This window comes from Eucyclogobius newberryi, unplaced genomic scaffold, assembly GCF_026437365.1.
Source record: "Eucyclogobius newberryi isolate DKJ021-1_F unplaced genomic scaffold, fEucNew1.0.hap1 SCAF_2, whole genome shotgun sequence".
Lineage (NCBI taxonomy): Eukaryota > Metazoa > Chordata > Actinopteri > Gobiiformes > Gobiidae > Eucyclogobius > Eucyclogobius newberryi.
The window spans coordinates 41,369,341-41,386,116 of record NW_027315834.1 but is presented as its reverse complement, the minus strand read 5'-3'; the positions used below and the strand labels follow the sequence as shown (position 1 = coordinate 41,386,116).

General features: G+C 44.0%; 1 protein-coding gene across 1 annotated transcript; it reads right to left on the bottom strand.

The window, feature by feature from the left end:
* Window positions 1-3,341: 3,341 nt before the first annotated feature.
* On the bottom strand, window positions 3,342-15,853 carry LOC140367460 (prolactin-releasing peptide receptor-like). Its single transcript, XM_072453953.1, has 3 exons — window positions 15,765-15,853; window positions 12,375-12,813; window positions 3,342-4,285 (listed from the first exon to the last, which is right to left on the bottom strand). Exons 2-3 carry the CDS (start codon window positions 12,782-12,784, stop codon window positions 3,652-3,654), a joined length of 1,044 nt encoding a protein of 347 aa, XP_072310054.1. The 5' UTR covers window positions 12,785-12,813; window positions 15,765-15,853; the 3' UTR covers window positions 3,342-3,651.
* Between the last annotated feature and the right edge of the window lie 923 nt (window positions 15,854-16,776).

Here is a 16,776-nt window from a genome sequence, read left to right as displayed (position 1 = left end):
GGTGCAGCAGGGAGATGACGGCGTCCTCCACTCCGACGCCAGACCGATATGCAAACTGCAGCGGGTCCATGGCTGAGCTCACGGTGGAGCGGAGGTGGTCCAGGACTAGCCACTCCAGTGTCTTCATCAGGTGGGACGTGAGAGCCACTGGCCTGAAGCTGTTGAGGTCTTTGGGGCGCGGTGTCTTAGGCACAGGTACCAGACAGGAGGTCTTCCAGACCTGTGGTACCACCCTCAGCTTCAGGCTCATGTTGAAGACATGCTCCACAACTCCACACAGTTCATCTGCGCAGGACTTAAGGAGCCTGGGGCTGATGCCATCAGGTTCTGCTGCCTTCCTCACTTTAATCCTCTTCAGCTCACTCCTCACCTGTGCTGCTGTGACAGTCAGTGGTTGGCAGGGGGACCGTGTGCTGGGGGGATGGGTGAGTCCAGGCGAAGTGGGGAGCTGATGGTCCGGGGCAGATAAGCGAAGAGGAACAGATGCAGGGCATTGTCCAGCTGTGGAAGAGGGAGCATGCAGCTGTGCAGGGGGAGGGGCGGGTGACTGATCAAACCTCAAGAAGTGAGCATTTAAATCATTCACCCACTGTAGATCCCCCTCTGTCTGGGCAGGGGGGATTTTGAAGCCCGAGATGGTTTTCAGGCTCCTCCACACTCCCTGAATGTTCTTTTGCTGCAGCTGCTCCTCCATCCTGCCTGATCTTCCTCCTCAGCTCCTTCTGCACAGTCCTCAGCTCCTCCTTGTTCCCTGACCTGAAGGCTCTCTTCTTCTCCTTCAGCAGAGCCTTCAGTTCACGGTTAATCCATGGCTTGTTGTTTGGAAAACACCGCACCGTCCGGGAGGGAACATGTTCTCAAAACAGAAGTTGATGTAGTCCGTGATGCACTCTGTGATGGTGTTGATGTCCTCCCCATGTGGGTCATAAAGCTCAGTCCAGACAGTGGTGCTGAAGCAGTCCCTCAGAGCCTCCTCGCTCTCAGCAGACCACATCCTCACCTCACGGGACACCACAGGCTGCCTGCGCACGATGGGTTCATACACAGGCCTCAGATGTACAAGGTTGTGGTCCGAGCTGCCCAGGGGAGGGAGGGGGGAAGAAGAATAAGCCTCCTTGGTGTTGGCAAAAAACAAGTCCAATGTTCTATTCTCTCTGGTGGGGCAGGTAACATACTGGGTGTATGTTGGTAGAACAGAAGAGGGAGAAGCGTGGTTAAAGTCACCAGAGATGAGGAAGAGAGCCTGTGGATGCTGTGTTTGCAGCCTACAAGTGCAGGAGAGCAGTGCTTCACAAGCATCTTCAGCATTGGCAGACGGGGCCACATAGACTGCGATCAAAATCACATGTGAGAACTCCCGGGGCAGTTAATATGGCCTCATGCCAATAGCCAATAGTTCAATATCCCTGTTACATAGCTGCTCCTTCACTGTGCAGTGTTCGGGTTTGGACCAGAACACTGAACAAAGAACGACATGCTGTTCTCTTCTTTTAGCCATGAAGCCTTTTTAAATCTGATTATTAGATGTCAAGCAAAATATGCAGCGTCAGAAAGTAAAAAGATGAAATGTCTGAAATTTCATGAAGTTGTCGCCCTGAGGACAGGGCTGTGTAAAAAGCAGGTATATTTTATATAGTCAATAAAAATTGTCTGCTGATGGGCTGAAAGCAATCTTGAAACTATGTTGTTGTTTTTTTTGTTTTTTTCAGGTTTAATATGTTCTATTATAGCAGCAATAAAAATGCCTGTACCGTCCATTACATTTGCTTTCACATTTATCTTGTTATAAAAGTAAATGCTCTGATGTGGACTTTGACCATGAACCAAGCTCAGTCAACTTTTGGAGTCTCATTTAATTGACTACTATTTAATTTATTATAAGACCAACCTAATTATTGACGTTTCATTTTGTGCCTTCCAAATGCCACATCATCAGTGTAGATACTATTCTTTTTCTCATCGAACCCTCACATTTTGGATTGAGGTTGCTGCAATCCTTGTGTGTTCCTTCTTATGACATTAAAAGCGAGATTAATTTTGTATTGATTGACAAAATTGCGTCTTCAAAATGATAATACAAGATTGTCACTTTTGTGGCATTTCCATGAAGTCCGTTATTCTTGTTCTAATCCTTTTGTTTGATCTGCTGAACCAGCTCGGCTTTTGTGTCATAGATAAATGTTGCTTGTATTAGGAACAAAGTATGCCTCACACTGTGGCTGTAGTGTGAGGCCTAATTAGTGTACTATTTTGAACCTACAGTACTTCTTTCTGTTGGACCTTCATTATTATCAGTATGTTGTCCTGTGTGTCATCCAAAAACAACAAAACTAAATGAACATTGCTTTGTTGTTGGCAGGTTTATGCTCGCTCAGTTCAATAAATTATCACACTGTTTTTTGGGGGGGATGGATCCACTTAACATGCACACAAATCCAATCAGTTTAATTAGGGTGATAAAACTTCACCCTTTAAAAATTGACTTTGAACGTGGTTTTCAAAGAGTCACAAAAATAATACTACTTTAAAGTGTATTTTATTCATGAAATTTACAAGAATTTGACAGCACTGGCTTTTCACAACACAAATGTTTAAATAGACAGGGCCAGTTAAAAGGGACAAGCCACCAGTATCTTGAAATCCCAACTTCATTACAATAGAATGCTTTTTATTAAATGTCACGACTCTCGAAGCTTTAGCAGCACAAACAAACAGCTGCCGTTATATGAGCCTGTCACCTGAAGTTTACTTAAATAATTGGACAAGTGAAGGTGCATTTCTACCCTCGAGTTTCACATAAATTACATCCCCTGAAGCAGAGTCGTAATGTGATTTATTCAAAAGGTTTTTAACAATATGCTTTGGGAGATAATCAGTTTTGACATCAGTGCCCTTCTGGAAAAAGACAAGAAAATAAAGCCACATTTTGTTTTGCAGGCCAAAAAATAAAAGATGATTGTTATTTCTACATATTTACACAACTCAAAAATATTTCTATACACTTTATTAATGTACAGCAATTTATGTTTTCACCAAGATTTGGATAATTGTTTGTTCAAGACTTTACATTTTGTAAATCTGTGTTAATGTCAACCAGTAAATTTACTTATTATTAGTACCATTCAACAATGTCATTGTGGCATATTAATCAGAGCTCTTAAGGGGAATAATATCTACATTTCATAAATGGATTTATAATCTGGATAGCCATTCTACTGAATATATTAAGACTGGGAAAGATAAGGTGTTTTTTTTGACAGAACGTTTACAAGGAAATCCTGGTTGCTGGAGAAACTAGAATCTAGATTACCCTTATCAAGTGTCTGTATCTGGGCCTCATAACTCCTGCCATGAACACGATAAATTGATGCCTCTGGAGCATTCTTTTGGCAGCAGGAACCAAGGCCAAAACAAATAAATGGATGGCACAAACTGAACAACAACCACAGTTGAATGTCCGTGTATTGTGAAGCCTTTTATTGTCTTGAGTCATCAAACAAACTCCTCTGTGCACACAAGATAAGACCACCAGTCTGCCATTAAACTGCCTGTCATCAAAAGCATATGGGCATGGACATTCCTTAGTGAATTTGGCAGGGCTAATTCAGCATGACCTTTGCTCTTCTAAATGATATTTTTACACGTTTTCATTTATAGGACCACGTTGGCCGCACAGTGATTGGTTGGCGCTCCGATGCGGCGGTTGCACTTGAACATCTTCCTGAGCTCCGTCCTGAAGCGGTCGTGGAGCCAGGCGTAGAGGAACGGGTTGCAGCAGGACGAGCTCATGGCGCAGAGGTGACACAGCAGCTGAATGAGTAAAAAGTACTGCTTGTTGATGAGGTGAATGTCTATGTCCCGCAGCACATTGAACACGTGGATGGGCAGCCAGCACGCGGCGAAGGCGGACACCAAAAGAGCTACCAACCTGAAGATCTTCCTCTTCCGGGCCTGCTGCGGTGCGTTCTGTGTCTTGGTCCTGTTCCCCGGAGCCACGCACTTCTTCAGTTTGACCGTGATGCAGAGGTAGGAGACGAAGACAGCCGACAAGGGCAGAACATAGGTCACCAGAAGAGTGCTGTACGCATAGGCGCGCCTTTCTTTCTCCTGACCGATCCAGAACTCCTCGCAGATGGTGAAGCCCTCCTCTTTGAACTCGACATGGTACGTGTGCATGATCGCCGGAGCCACCAGAGCGCACGACAGGAGCCAGATCCCCGTGAGAACAGCGGCGCAGGTGGACACAGAGGTGCGCTTCTTCAGGGGGTGCACCGTGGCCGAGTACCTGCAGTCGGAAAGGAGAGAGGAGACCGGGGACAGGCTGCTTTATTATAATATACGGAGAGATTTGGTCATTGGAATATACTGCACTTAGTTACTCCGACTTTATTAATGTTCCGGTCATGAATCACCTTGTTTTGAATACTTAACAATGTGTGAAACGTCAATTAGTTGATTAGAACCTTCCCAGGGATGTAATAAGCTTTTTCATTGTAGTTTGCAATGAAGCACTTACCATAGGACATTTCTGGTATGAAAGGACATTCACACGTAAGTATGATGCAGATTTTATTAAAAGGAAACCATCTGAGAGAAGAAGGCAGATTAATGTATGTTTGTTAATTAGGCACATTTAGGCTATGAGTACTTACTCGCTGATTCAAGTGCTGAAGTCATTTTTTTTTTAGATAATTTAGTTGTCATGTTTTTTAATCAAAGCTTTTGCATGTATAGAATTAGGTTACACGCACTCTTCTCTTTAGATGTTAATTTTATAATGATTGATGGTGTTTATATTCATTAATAGTGATAATGATACTGAACAAAGCAGAAATCTATACAGAAAACACAGCAAGATGGTGTGAATTTCCCGAGTTTAGGAATAAAAGCTAAATGTTCCAGGAAGTGAAGCTTTTCTTGGGACTGGATGTTGCAGGTTCTACAGGTTCTTTACCTCCCACGGCAGTGCAGTGCTTATGGCTGTTAGCTAATGCGAGCAAGCAGCACATTTTTGTTTTCATCAACGTGACATTAACCCTTCGTGTATGACCTGGAATAGGACTGAATATGAATCTGATGGAGTTAATGATAAGGGAAATTTTACCATTATAACATGGTCAAAAGCTCATGAGTGTCAAACTTACATATGTCTCCTTTAATGCCATACCAACCTTCCAGCCTTCAGACAAGCAGCTGGTGGACCAGAAACGTTACTGTGTACTTTTACTCCAGGCTAATTAATTGTACTGCTTGTTTTGCATCTAGTCCATAACATATTTATTTGTTTTTAGAGTCAATTTTATTTATAATCAATGATATTTTAGTTTACTATACTTTATGTTTCAGCTACAGCTATTTGTAGGTGATAGTCTCAGGTCTTTTGCCCATTAGTACATTTTTAGTACATGCCTCTTTAGGCCCGAGCGCCACAAGCTGGCGAGAGGCCTATTAATCTCGTAAGGCCGTGCGAAGCACGGCTGCGAAAGTGCGCACGTAGTGCGCACGAAATCGAGCGCGAAGCGCTCGCCCACTTCCAAACACTCAGTAACTCACTCCTTCACTCACGCACGCCCCGTGCATACTAATTAATAGTAGGAAAATGGAACATTACCGTTGTAAACGGGCGAAGCCCGTGCAAAAGTGCGCACTAAACGAGCACTTTACATTGGGATGACGTCATAAGGCGCTGGTACAGCTGGCAGCCCGGTGTAAACGCTCTCTCTTCTTTCTCACAATTATTGTGCTTTATCTCCTATATTTTGTAAATATAGTAAGTATATTTTTTCTATTTTACTGTACGATAGGGACACGCGCTGGAATAGTTTTTTAATTCAACTGTTTTTGACTTTTTTCGGCTGGATTTGAGCGTTTTTCGTTGCGTTCGTTGTGTTGTTGTGACGTGAGCTAGCTCCGAGCGAGCCCACCAGCCCCCCCCCGCGCCCTCCGGCCGCGCTAAAGTACGGCGTGTCGTCGGTACACGTTTATATACACGTTTATATGAAAGAGGAACTTCACGAACGATCGGGACACGCACTGGAATCGCTTTAAATTAACTTGTTTTGACTTTATTCGGCTGGATTGAGTGTTTTCGTCGTGTCGTCGCGATGTGTCTTGGCTCTGAGTCCCCCGGCTCCGGCCCCGCCCCCCGGCCGGCGCCGTACCGCGTTTACACAAAGGAGGAACTCATGAAACTACGGAGAACAGTCGTCTTACCCGGAGATCGTCACGTTATCCCGGCGGACATCCTAAGGAAAACGCAACGAGGCAGACGGGCTGGACGTAAACTCCGAGAGAAGAGAGGGACAAACAGGAAGTCGGTTCCCGCCGTAGTCATGGGTAACGTGAGGTCCCTTCAAAATAAAATGACGGAAATAGCGAGCCTCATGCGGTCCCAGAGGATTTATAGGGACAGCAGCGTCTTGATTTTCACAGAGACCTGGTTAACAGCAGAAATGCCAGACTCTATTGTAGGTTTGGACAATTTTCATCTGCTGCGGGCGGACAGAACGAAAGAATGCTTGAAGAAAAGAGGTGGAGGTCTGGCGGTGTATGTGAACACGAGCTGGTCCAAACCCGAACACTGCACAGTGAGGGAGCAGCTATGTAACAAGGATATTGAACTATTGGCTATTGGCATGAGGCCATACTATCTGCCCCGGGAGTTCTCACATGTGATTTTGATCGCAGTCTATGTGGCCCCGTCTGCCAATGCTGAAAATGCTTGTGAAGCACTGCTCTCTTGCACTTATAGGCTGCAAACACAGTATCCACAGACTCTCTTCCTCATCTCTGGTGACTTTAACCACGCTTCTCCCTCTTCTGTTCTACCAACATACACCCAGTATGTTACCTGCCCCACCAGAGAGAATAGAACATTGGACTTGTTTTTTGCCAACACCAAGGAGGCTTATTCTTCTTCCCCCCTCCCTCCCCTGGGCAGCTCGGACCACAACCTTGTACATCTGAGGCCTGTGTATGAACCCATCGTGCGCAGGCAGCCTGTGGTGTCCCGTGAGGTGAGGATGTGGTCTGCTGAGAGCGAGGAGGCTCTGAGGGACTGCTTCAGCACCACTGTCTGGACTGAGCTTTATGACCCACATGGGGAGGACATCAACACCATCACAGAGTGCATCACGGACTACATCAACTTCTGTTTTGAGAACATTGTTCCCTCCCGGACGGTGCGGTGTTTTCCAAACAACAAGCCATGGATTAACCGTGAACTGAAGGCTCTGCTGAAGGAGAAGAAGAGGGCCTTCAGGTCAGGGAACAAGGAGGAGCTGAGGACTGTGCAGAAGGAGCTGAGGAGGAAGATCAGGCAGGCTGAGGCCGGCTACAAGAGGAGGATGGAGGAGCAGCTGCAGCAAAAGAACATTCAGGGAGTGTGGAGGAGCCTGAAAACCATCTCGGGCTTCAAAATCCCCCCTGCCCAGACAGAGGGGGATCTACAGTGGGTGAATGATTTAAATGCTCACTTCTTGAGGTTTGATCGGTCACCCGCCCCTCCCCCTGCACAGCTGCATGCTCCCTCTTCCACAGCTGGACAATGCCCTGCATCTGTTCCTCTTCGCTTATCTGCCCCGGACCATCGGCTCCCCACTTCGCCTGGACTCACCCATCCCCCCAGCACACAGTCCCCCTGCCAACCACTGACTGTCACAGCAGCACAGGTGAGGAGTGAGCTGAAGAGGATTAAAGTGAGGAAGGCAGCAGGACCTGATGGCATAAGCCCCAGGCTCCTTAAGTCCTGCGCAGATGAACTGTGTGGAGTTGTGGAGCATGTCTTCAACATGAGCCTGAAGCTGAGGGTGGTACCACAGGTCTGGAAGACCTCCTGTCTAGTACCTGTGCCTAAGACACCACGCCCCAAAGACCTCAACAGCTTCAGGCCAGTGGCTCTCACGTCCCACCTGATGAAGACACTGGAGCGGCTAGTCCTGGACCACCTCCGCTCCACCGTGAGCTCAGCCATGGACCCGCTGCAGTTTGCATATCGGTCTGGCATCGGAGTGGAGGACGCCGTCATCTCCCTGCTGCACCGCTCTCTCTCTCACCTGGAAAAGCCTGGCAGCTCTGTGAGGATTCTGTTCTTCGATCTTTCCAGCGCCTTCAACACCATCCAGCCGCTGCTCCTGAGGGACAAGCTGGAGAAGGCTGGTGTGGAGTATGACCTGGCAGAGTGGATCCTGGACTACCTCACAGACCGACCCCAGTTTGTGAGAGCCCGGAACTGTGTGTCTGACACTCGGACCTGCAGTGTGGGGGCGCCCCAGGGCACTGTCCTCGCGCCCTTTCTCTTCACCCTTTACACTGCAGACTTCAGACATGACACGGACAGCTGTGTCCTGCAGAAGTTCTCTGACGACTCTGCCATCATTGGACTCATCACGGACGACGATGACGCGGAGTACAGAGGACTGGCGCAGGACTTTGTGGACTGGTGTCAGCGGAACCACCTCCTCATCAACGCGGGGAAGACCAAGGAGATGGTGGTGGATTTCCGCAGACGCCACCCCACTGCCCCCTCACCAGTGAACATCCAGGGACGGGACATTGAGAGAGTGGACTCATACAAGTACCTGGGTGTTCATCTGAACCACAAACTGGACTGGACTCATAACACGGACGCACTGTACAGGAAGAGCCAGAGTCGGCTCTACCTCCTGAGGAGACTCAGGTCTTTTGGAGTGACAGGGCCACTCCTGAAGACCTTCTACGACTCTGTGGTGGCATCAGCCCTCCTGTACGGTGTGGCCTGCTGGAGCAGCAGCATCACAGAGAGGGAGAGGAAGAAGCTGGACAGAGTCATCAAGAAGTCCAGCTCCGTCCTGGGCTGTGCTCTGGACTCGGTGCAGGAGGTGGGGGACAGGAGGGTCCTGGCTAGATTCACATCTATGCTGGACCATGAGTGTCACCCCCTGCAGGACACTCTCTCCGCTCTGGAGAGCAGCTTCAGTGAGAGACTGATCCACCCTCGATGTGCGAAGGAAAGGTTCCGTAGGTCTTTCCTTCCTGCTGCTGTCAGACTTTATAACAAAAACTGTTAGTACTGAACACTCGCAATACTGACCTAACCATGTGCAATTCTGTCATATGTGCAATTGCTGTTGGAATTCATGTGCAATTCATGTGCAACCTATGTGCTGTCGTGACACATATTCATGTGCAATTACTGTCGTGATCACATGCAATGGTATTTATGTATTTATTTATTTATTTGTCTATGGGGGTTTTTATTTATTTATAGGAGATCTTCTACTGAAAGTGTTTTTCAGACTTCCTATAAGTGATCTGTTCTTCTGTATCTACCTCTGTATCTACCTGCGTTGCACCAATGAAATTTCCCCATGTGGGACAATAAAGGAATATCTTATCTTATCTTATCTTATCCCCATATAAAGCACTCATTTGCCCTAAGTAGCTCACGAATACGTTCCCCATCTCTTGCATGTTCCGTGCATATAAGCATGTAATGCAAAAATTTAACATTATTACTGTATAGAGGACCAAAAACACAAAGTGGGCGGAGCCCACTCAAAATTAACGAAAGTACCCGTCAGTGACCAGGGACCCACACCATGAGGTAGGAAAGCGCGAGCGCTTTCCGAAAATGTATAGTTTATGATATTTGAAAAATGGGAAACATTGTTTTCGCATCGGAATATTCTTCTTCTTCTTCTTCTTCTTCTTCTTCTTCTTCTTCTTCTTCTTCTTCTTCTTCTTCTTCTTCTTCTTCTTCTTCTTCTTCTTCTTCTTCTTCTTCTTCTTCTTCTTCTTCTTCTTCTTCTTCTTCTTCTTCTTCTTCTTCTTCTTCTTCTTCTTCTTCTTCTTCTTCTTCTTCTTCTTCTTCTTCTTCTTCTTCTCCTCGGGACCAACCCCCCTATTTTTCACCCAGTGAACATTGACGAAAAGTCACAAAAATTTGCACACCTCTAAAAATCGTGCCTCTCTACATTCTGGCTATTTCCCTTTTCTAAAATAAAAAAATTGGCGCGTCAGCGCCCCCAAATGTACCAAAAATGCATTGAGAGATGGGAAATGACCCAAAAAAAATCTGATCGTAGAATCATGAAATTTGGCGCAGAGGTAGATGGTGACAAGAGAAGTAAAAAATATTATTACGGCAACGCCGTCCGCCCAACCAAATGTCGGCCATATTGCTTCAAAAATGGCTAAACATGATTTTGGAGTTTTTCCAAACGTCGTACTTTTACGAACTCCTCCCAGGGCGTTGGCCCTAAAAAGCTGAAATTTGGTGAAAATGCTACTGAGGAGTGGGACATCAAAAGTTATCCAAATTACATTGATACCTCTCACGGTCTCTGTGCGGTGAAGCCGCAAACTGTAGCTAGAATTTCAGAAATCTCCCATATTTAAAATTTCTGCCGTTTGCGCAGATAAAGTCCGAATTGCGTCAAATTAGAATCAGTTGTTAAACTCTTTGCCCTAAACCCACTTGAAGTGAAATAAATTCATTTGGCGCCACAGCGCCCCCTACAGATTTTATATGGAGGTTAAATGTTTAGTTTTGCGAAATTATATGAAATTTGACACACAACTCAATTTTAGCATCCCCATCAAAAAAGTCAATGAGAGCCATGTCATAATTGTTATGGCGTTGCCGTAACGATGACCGAAACCTTCCATGTTATTCCAATGGGGAAATCGCCAGAACATGTTTACACTTTATACTTTCACAAACTCCTCTTAGGGCGTTAGCCCTATTAACCTGAAATTTGGTGAGACTCATCTTCAGGACCATCAAAAGTGATCCACATTTTTATTCAAAGAGTCACGGTGTCTGTGCGGCAAAGCCGCACATTGTGCCAAGAATTCAAAATAAAATTGCTTTTTGATGGTAAAACAAAGGGGAGAAGATGTGACAGCGTCACAGATTCAGCAGTAGGCGCAATAAAAGGACAATTGGGGCGCGTTAGCGCCCCCTCCTCTTGCGGCGTGGCGGCGGCGTGGCGAGGGCCGATCATTGCCGCTTGCGGCTATATTTATTATTGCTCTTGTTAGACACATTTAATTTAAAGTAGTGAGCTTGATTATATTTAAAGGTGGTATGGACGATTTTTTTCAGCAATTTTTTTTTATCATATTTCCTCGTGGCGTGGATAAATCATTTGTCCTGCCACGTATCAATCATAAAACGCACCTATCGCTCACCTGCAGCCGCGTGCAGTTCGTCCCCACGTTTCTGCGTGCCTAAGCGCATGGATCTATCATAATATAGTTCCCTCAGTGTACGGGACAAAATGAAGACGGAGAAAGACAGTTCGAGCTGACGCAGAAGTGGACAGAAATCTACGGGAGACGAGAGATGCGATGCGCTCCGTTGCGCTTATAAACAAACGCACTGTGTGTTGTATCAGTCCGCACGGGGCGCCTGAGTTCTCAAATCGCCGAAAAATCGTCCATTGCGCCTTTAAGATTAACAAAAATGGTTTGCCTATTTTTCCTCAGTTTGATCATTTTGGTGACGTTTATAATGTTACTTCCTGGTTAGACATGAGCAGCAGATGTGACACATGTAGAAGAAATTATGCATTCCATTTGTCCTCTGACCTCGGAACTCCAAAAAAAAAAATCCAACCTCCATCCACTGCTGCACCAGGGCTCCTGCTTCCAGCCTCAATCAACACGCCCGAGTCACTCCCATAATAGATCCATGGTTACTCCTCCCCGTTGCACCTCCTCTGCTCCCAATCAGCCCACAGTCTGTCCCAAACCCTCTGTGCTGCGACTCCCCATCTCCTCCTCCTCTGCATCCCTTACATCGTCCTCATCAACCTCTTTACCCTCTTCCTCATGTCTTCCACCACCAGTCTCCAGGCCCAGGGGGAAACATCTAATACAATTCTATTATGGCACGCCCATAGTCACAACATCTTCTGCCGGGGTCTGAGCTCCAAATAAACCATCAAATTGCTGGTTTCTTCTTTCTGTTTTTTTGTCTGAATCTCTCCAGGGTGAAATTGAACACAGCAAAATTCAACAACTGCTACCTAGCAACCGTACTGAAACCAAAATCTATATAAATTGCACTACAATGAATATTTGATCAATAATAATACCTGATAAAAACCTTTATTTTGTTAAATTATTGTTTGAACTGTCAGAAAATGGTAAATTGTCCGTGCAGTGTCGCTTTTTGATGACATCACAGAAGGATTCCGATGCCCTAACTCAGCTCTACGTCCTGTAATGTTCTACTTTTATTTTCTTTGCAAACTGCCACTTGACTGATGTAAAACTATCATAAATATTTACCACAAACCCTATTCCACCAAAGAAAGTCAGAAACAATCAAATATGAGAACCTGTCATTGCTATAATGTGACGTGTGAATGCGTCCAAGAATCAGGCACCTGTCCACAGCGATGGCCGTCAGCGTGAAGACAGACACGTACACGGTGACCGGCTGGATCAGAAACACCAGGTAACACATGGACCGTCCGAACGCCCATCCGTGCGAGTTGAAGGCGTAGGCGAGCGTGAAGGGCACGCAGGTCACGCACATCAGCATGTCGGAGAAGGCCAGGTTCCCGATGAAGAAGTTGGTGACGTTGTGCATTTTCCGCGTGCGGCAAATGACGTAGATCAACAGGTAGTTCCCGAAGACCCCCACCACGACCACCAGCGCGTAGCAGGGGATGATCAGGGGCTTGAACGACTGGAGCAGGGCCACGTCGGCGAACTGGGAGCTGTGGTTCGCGGAGGAGTTCTGCACCGCCACCTCGTATGCGCGTCCGTCCAGCCCGCTGTGATTAGTCTCCATCAGCGCACGGTTCACGGGCGATGGCCTTTCTGCGGCGGGAAAACATAAAATTGCAGCTTTAATTGCACCGCGTCCGGGCCATTAGTGCAGGCCGATCCGCACAAACATGCCTTGATATTTACGAAATGGACATCACAACGTGGCTTTTATCAACTCACTCCCTCTAAAAAGGAAGGGACAGATGTGAACAAGCATTCTGCTGTGAAACCTTTGAACGGAACATGAACTGTGATTAGAAATAAATAGGCCCATTATAGAAATAGGCTGCACATGAACCAGTTGCTTCTGCAGTTTGATTGGTACAAATACTTGTGTACATGTAATAGTCTATTAACTGTAGCCTGGGAACAAATGGATAATTTAATAGTCTTGGCATTTAGTGATTATCTTGTCTTTATTTCTCAAGTCACATATATAATGCCATCCCCTACACAGAAGCAGATGTAAAAATTGGAGGTTGATGACTGTAAGTGAAAATCTCTGATTTGACATTAAGCCTTTATTATCATTATTAAGTTATTAAGTATGACATTTTGTTTCAACTTGAAATGTTGTACTTTTCCCAAGATGATGTCATACCAGGAAGCATATTTGAAAAACAAAATGACAGGGACAAGATCGGACTTTCACTCTTCAGTCTTGTGCATTACTTGTTTTCATGAAAGGCTGATGTCTCTTTTATGTTTCTGACTGAAAAAAAAGAAAAAACACGGTTGGACAGAGATGAGTTGCATGAACATCATCACTGTAGCTTCCGTGTTCTTCAGAACTAATTGCCTTGTCATATTAGTTTAGCGTCATTTCATTATATAAAATATGTATTCATGATGCATATAAAGAAAATGCAATGCCTTTTCATACTTTATCATTTTCTTTTGCGCCATTTTCTTTTTCTGCTTCCTCTGGCCTTCAATAATGGAAGAGTTCTTTTCATTACCATCATGCAGCTTTCCAATGAGGTAGAATCATCTCTCCAAGCGGCGGCACGCACAGCACGGGCCTCATGATGCAACACATTTGTCCATTAGTTAAAATTACTATTATTTATTTTTTTCGCCATCCTTCTGCATTGTGAAGGCACTCAGGGAAATTGATACAAAAATTATCGTTTCATGAAAAGATTGAAGTCAATTTCCTTTGTGTGCACCTGCTGCTCTCAGGTTTTTAAAGGTGCACTATATTTATCCTTGGCTAGAAGCATTTACTTTAGTCACTTTTTGACTCTTATACTTCTACTTGAGTACTGTTTTGTTTGAAGTAACAGTTCTCTTTGAGTAAATGTGTTGGTTCCTCTTCGCACTGAGTAAATCTACAAGTGACAAAAGCTTTATGTTGACAATAAGAAAGGATTTGAACATTTGTTTCTTGCACCGCTCTTTCAGATATGATTTACTGTAGTTTTTACCATGTTTGTTTCCGTCCTTTGAAAATATCAGTGCATTATTCAATATTTTGTCCTTTAAATTACATAAACCTCAGATGTTACATTCTGACAGTTTCTCTTAAAGTTACTTACTTGAGTAATAGTTAACCCTCAAAACATTTTTACTCCTACTGACCACTACTTTATACTTTGACTTAATAATATTAGTAATATCATATTGAACTCTTACTAACTCTACCCACCTCTGGTTATTGCTTTCCCCATAATGACCCACACTACAGCATTAAACTCATCTCTTAGCATATTCATTTATGTGTGGGTTTTATTGCTTAATAATATAAAAATCTCACTTATTTACTGACTTTCATCTCCACCGATCTGAGCCTAATGGCATCACTGCTTGTCTCTGAGGAGATGAATAAGTTTAATGCCATACTGTGGCACACTGCATGCAAAGTAATATTCATAATCTCCATGGCGACAAGCAGGGAACGAACCCTCAACCAGAAGAGTTACATAGTTTTTCTTTATTATTAAGAGTTGTGTTAGTCAACGTTTGCTCAAGAAAATGACCCACGTTTAGAACATTTAATGACTTAAAATGTAAGGGAAAATTCGGTCAAAATAATGTCATAAATGTTGTTATGCTTTTTCACATCCATCTGCGGTAGTATTTATTTATTTATTTTTTCTTTTTCCCATCACTACACTAAATGTCTTTCAGTCTTTTTTTTTTATATAATTATTTTAGAAGCATTTTTTTATTTTATTACTTTTTTACTTGTATACTTTTCAGAAATCTACATTAAACCATCAAAAGAATAAAGCACACAATGCACCACTTACATGAGGTGGTGACACTCGTGGGCTGCTTTATACAGCATGCCTACACTACCAATTAGTGCTCATTATGTGAAAAGCTTAATGAATGTATAGGCACTGTTTCTTTATGTTAGGAAGATTGAACTGACACTGCATTACTTCACGGTTCACTGAAGTGTGTCTTGAAACCTCTGCATTATGTGAAATAATTAACGCTAGATTTTGCTAATGATGGTATATAAAAACAATCAACAGATTTACAGTTCTATGCTCTACAATGCAGTACTATCAGTACTACTGTATTGAACAATCAATATCTTCCATGTCTTACATCAATTAAGCATTGTCTGGATTAAATTGAAGTTAAGCTTTGTAAACAAGTGTTGAAGCTTTGTGCCACCGTGGTTACAGCAGAATAACATTGAGTCTATCGTTTGCCTATCGTCCATGGTTTCTGTTTTCTAATTTGTTCAAATGTTTATGTAAACTATATACCTTACGCATGACAGGGACATATTTTGTGTGTATACTGCAAAATGTAGATATCCTATGTTAATTCAACTAAAATGCAATTAAATAAGCACAAACCATAGACTTCTATACAGTCCATGGCGCAAACAGAGAGTAAACATTATTCTAACATATCAAAATCCAATCATGCAATTACACAATACCGTATAAGTCTTACAGAATTAAAACCAAAGATGAGGCCAAAGGAAGTTGCTGCTGTAACACTGTGATCCAAAAGCCATCACACTGTCGCTGCTCTCTTACCTGTGAGTGTGTACAGAGCCGGATGCACTGCAGAACTCCCTCGTGTGCTCCCTTTTGGTCCAACTGAAGATGTGTTCGCGGCAGGCTCCAGAAAGAAGAGAGAGTGGAGGTGGCGGGGGAGAGGGAGGTTCAGCCCACTCTGATGGAAATGACAGCAAGCCAATGAGACACAACTCACGATGATGTGCTTCGACTTGGTGGGGATGTTTGGACCTGGACTCATTGTTAGTGCAGTCAAGAGTGTTACACTGCAGCACTGGACATCTGAAATGAACCGTGTGTTGATGTTAGTTGATACAGCTTCCATGAACGTGACTTGTAAACCAGTGGATAAAAAAAAAGACTAATCCGTGAAGGGACAGACACAAATTCAATTCATCTTCTAAGTTGGTTTTGAATTATCGATTGAACTATCGAGTTGTGTCAAGTGTTTACAGGAAGAGACAGGGAGATAGATGGCTTTTGATTTTAACTCGAGGAAGCATATTCAAATTGAAACGTCAAAGGGGAGTTCAATATTTGTCAAGTATAGGAACATTATATATTGGCCTTATTATTTTGTCAAAAGGATCCATCACTGTTTGGATCTCTTCATTGGGTCATGCATTTTAAATCCGTCTGTTTTATTATTCATATAGTCTTTATTATGATGAGAAACACTGTATTGATTTGGTAATGTTTTTGTGAAATTTGCTTGGCAAGTCAACAATGTAAATGATCATTTCACTACTACATGGTTTTAATGTAGTACAATTTATTCAGATTTAATTATTTTACTTAAAGAAAAAGAGAAAAAAAGTCATGTTTATATTACATTTCCTGCACAGACACACATGTTCTCCTGAGAGGGACGAGCACCAGGCGACTGGAGGGGACTGTGGGACCAGTCAGTCAAAGGTAATGAATATTAGAACTGCCTTTCTCTGACAGTAACAGAATACCAAACATTAGTCTCCCCTTAGCGCGCCTGTGAGCACTTTCTTTTTGGTAATAGTTTGTAACAGTCTTCTGA

Excerpts from the sequence above, each read along its gene's own strand:
- LOC140367460 (XM_072453953.1), bottom strand. The coding sequence starts at position 12,784 with ATGGAGACTAATCACAGCGGGCTGGACGGACGCGCATACGAGGTGGCG. Across the intron at positions 4,286-12,374 it reads ACGGCCATCGCTGTGGACAG|GTACTCGGCCACGGTGCACC; the intron begins GTGCCTGATTCT and ends TTCCGACTGCAG.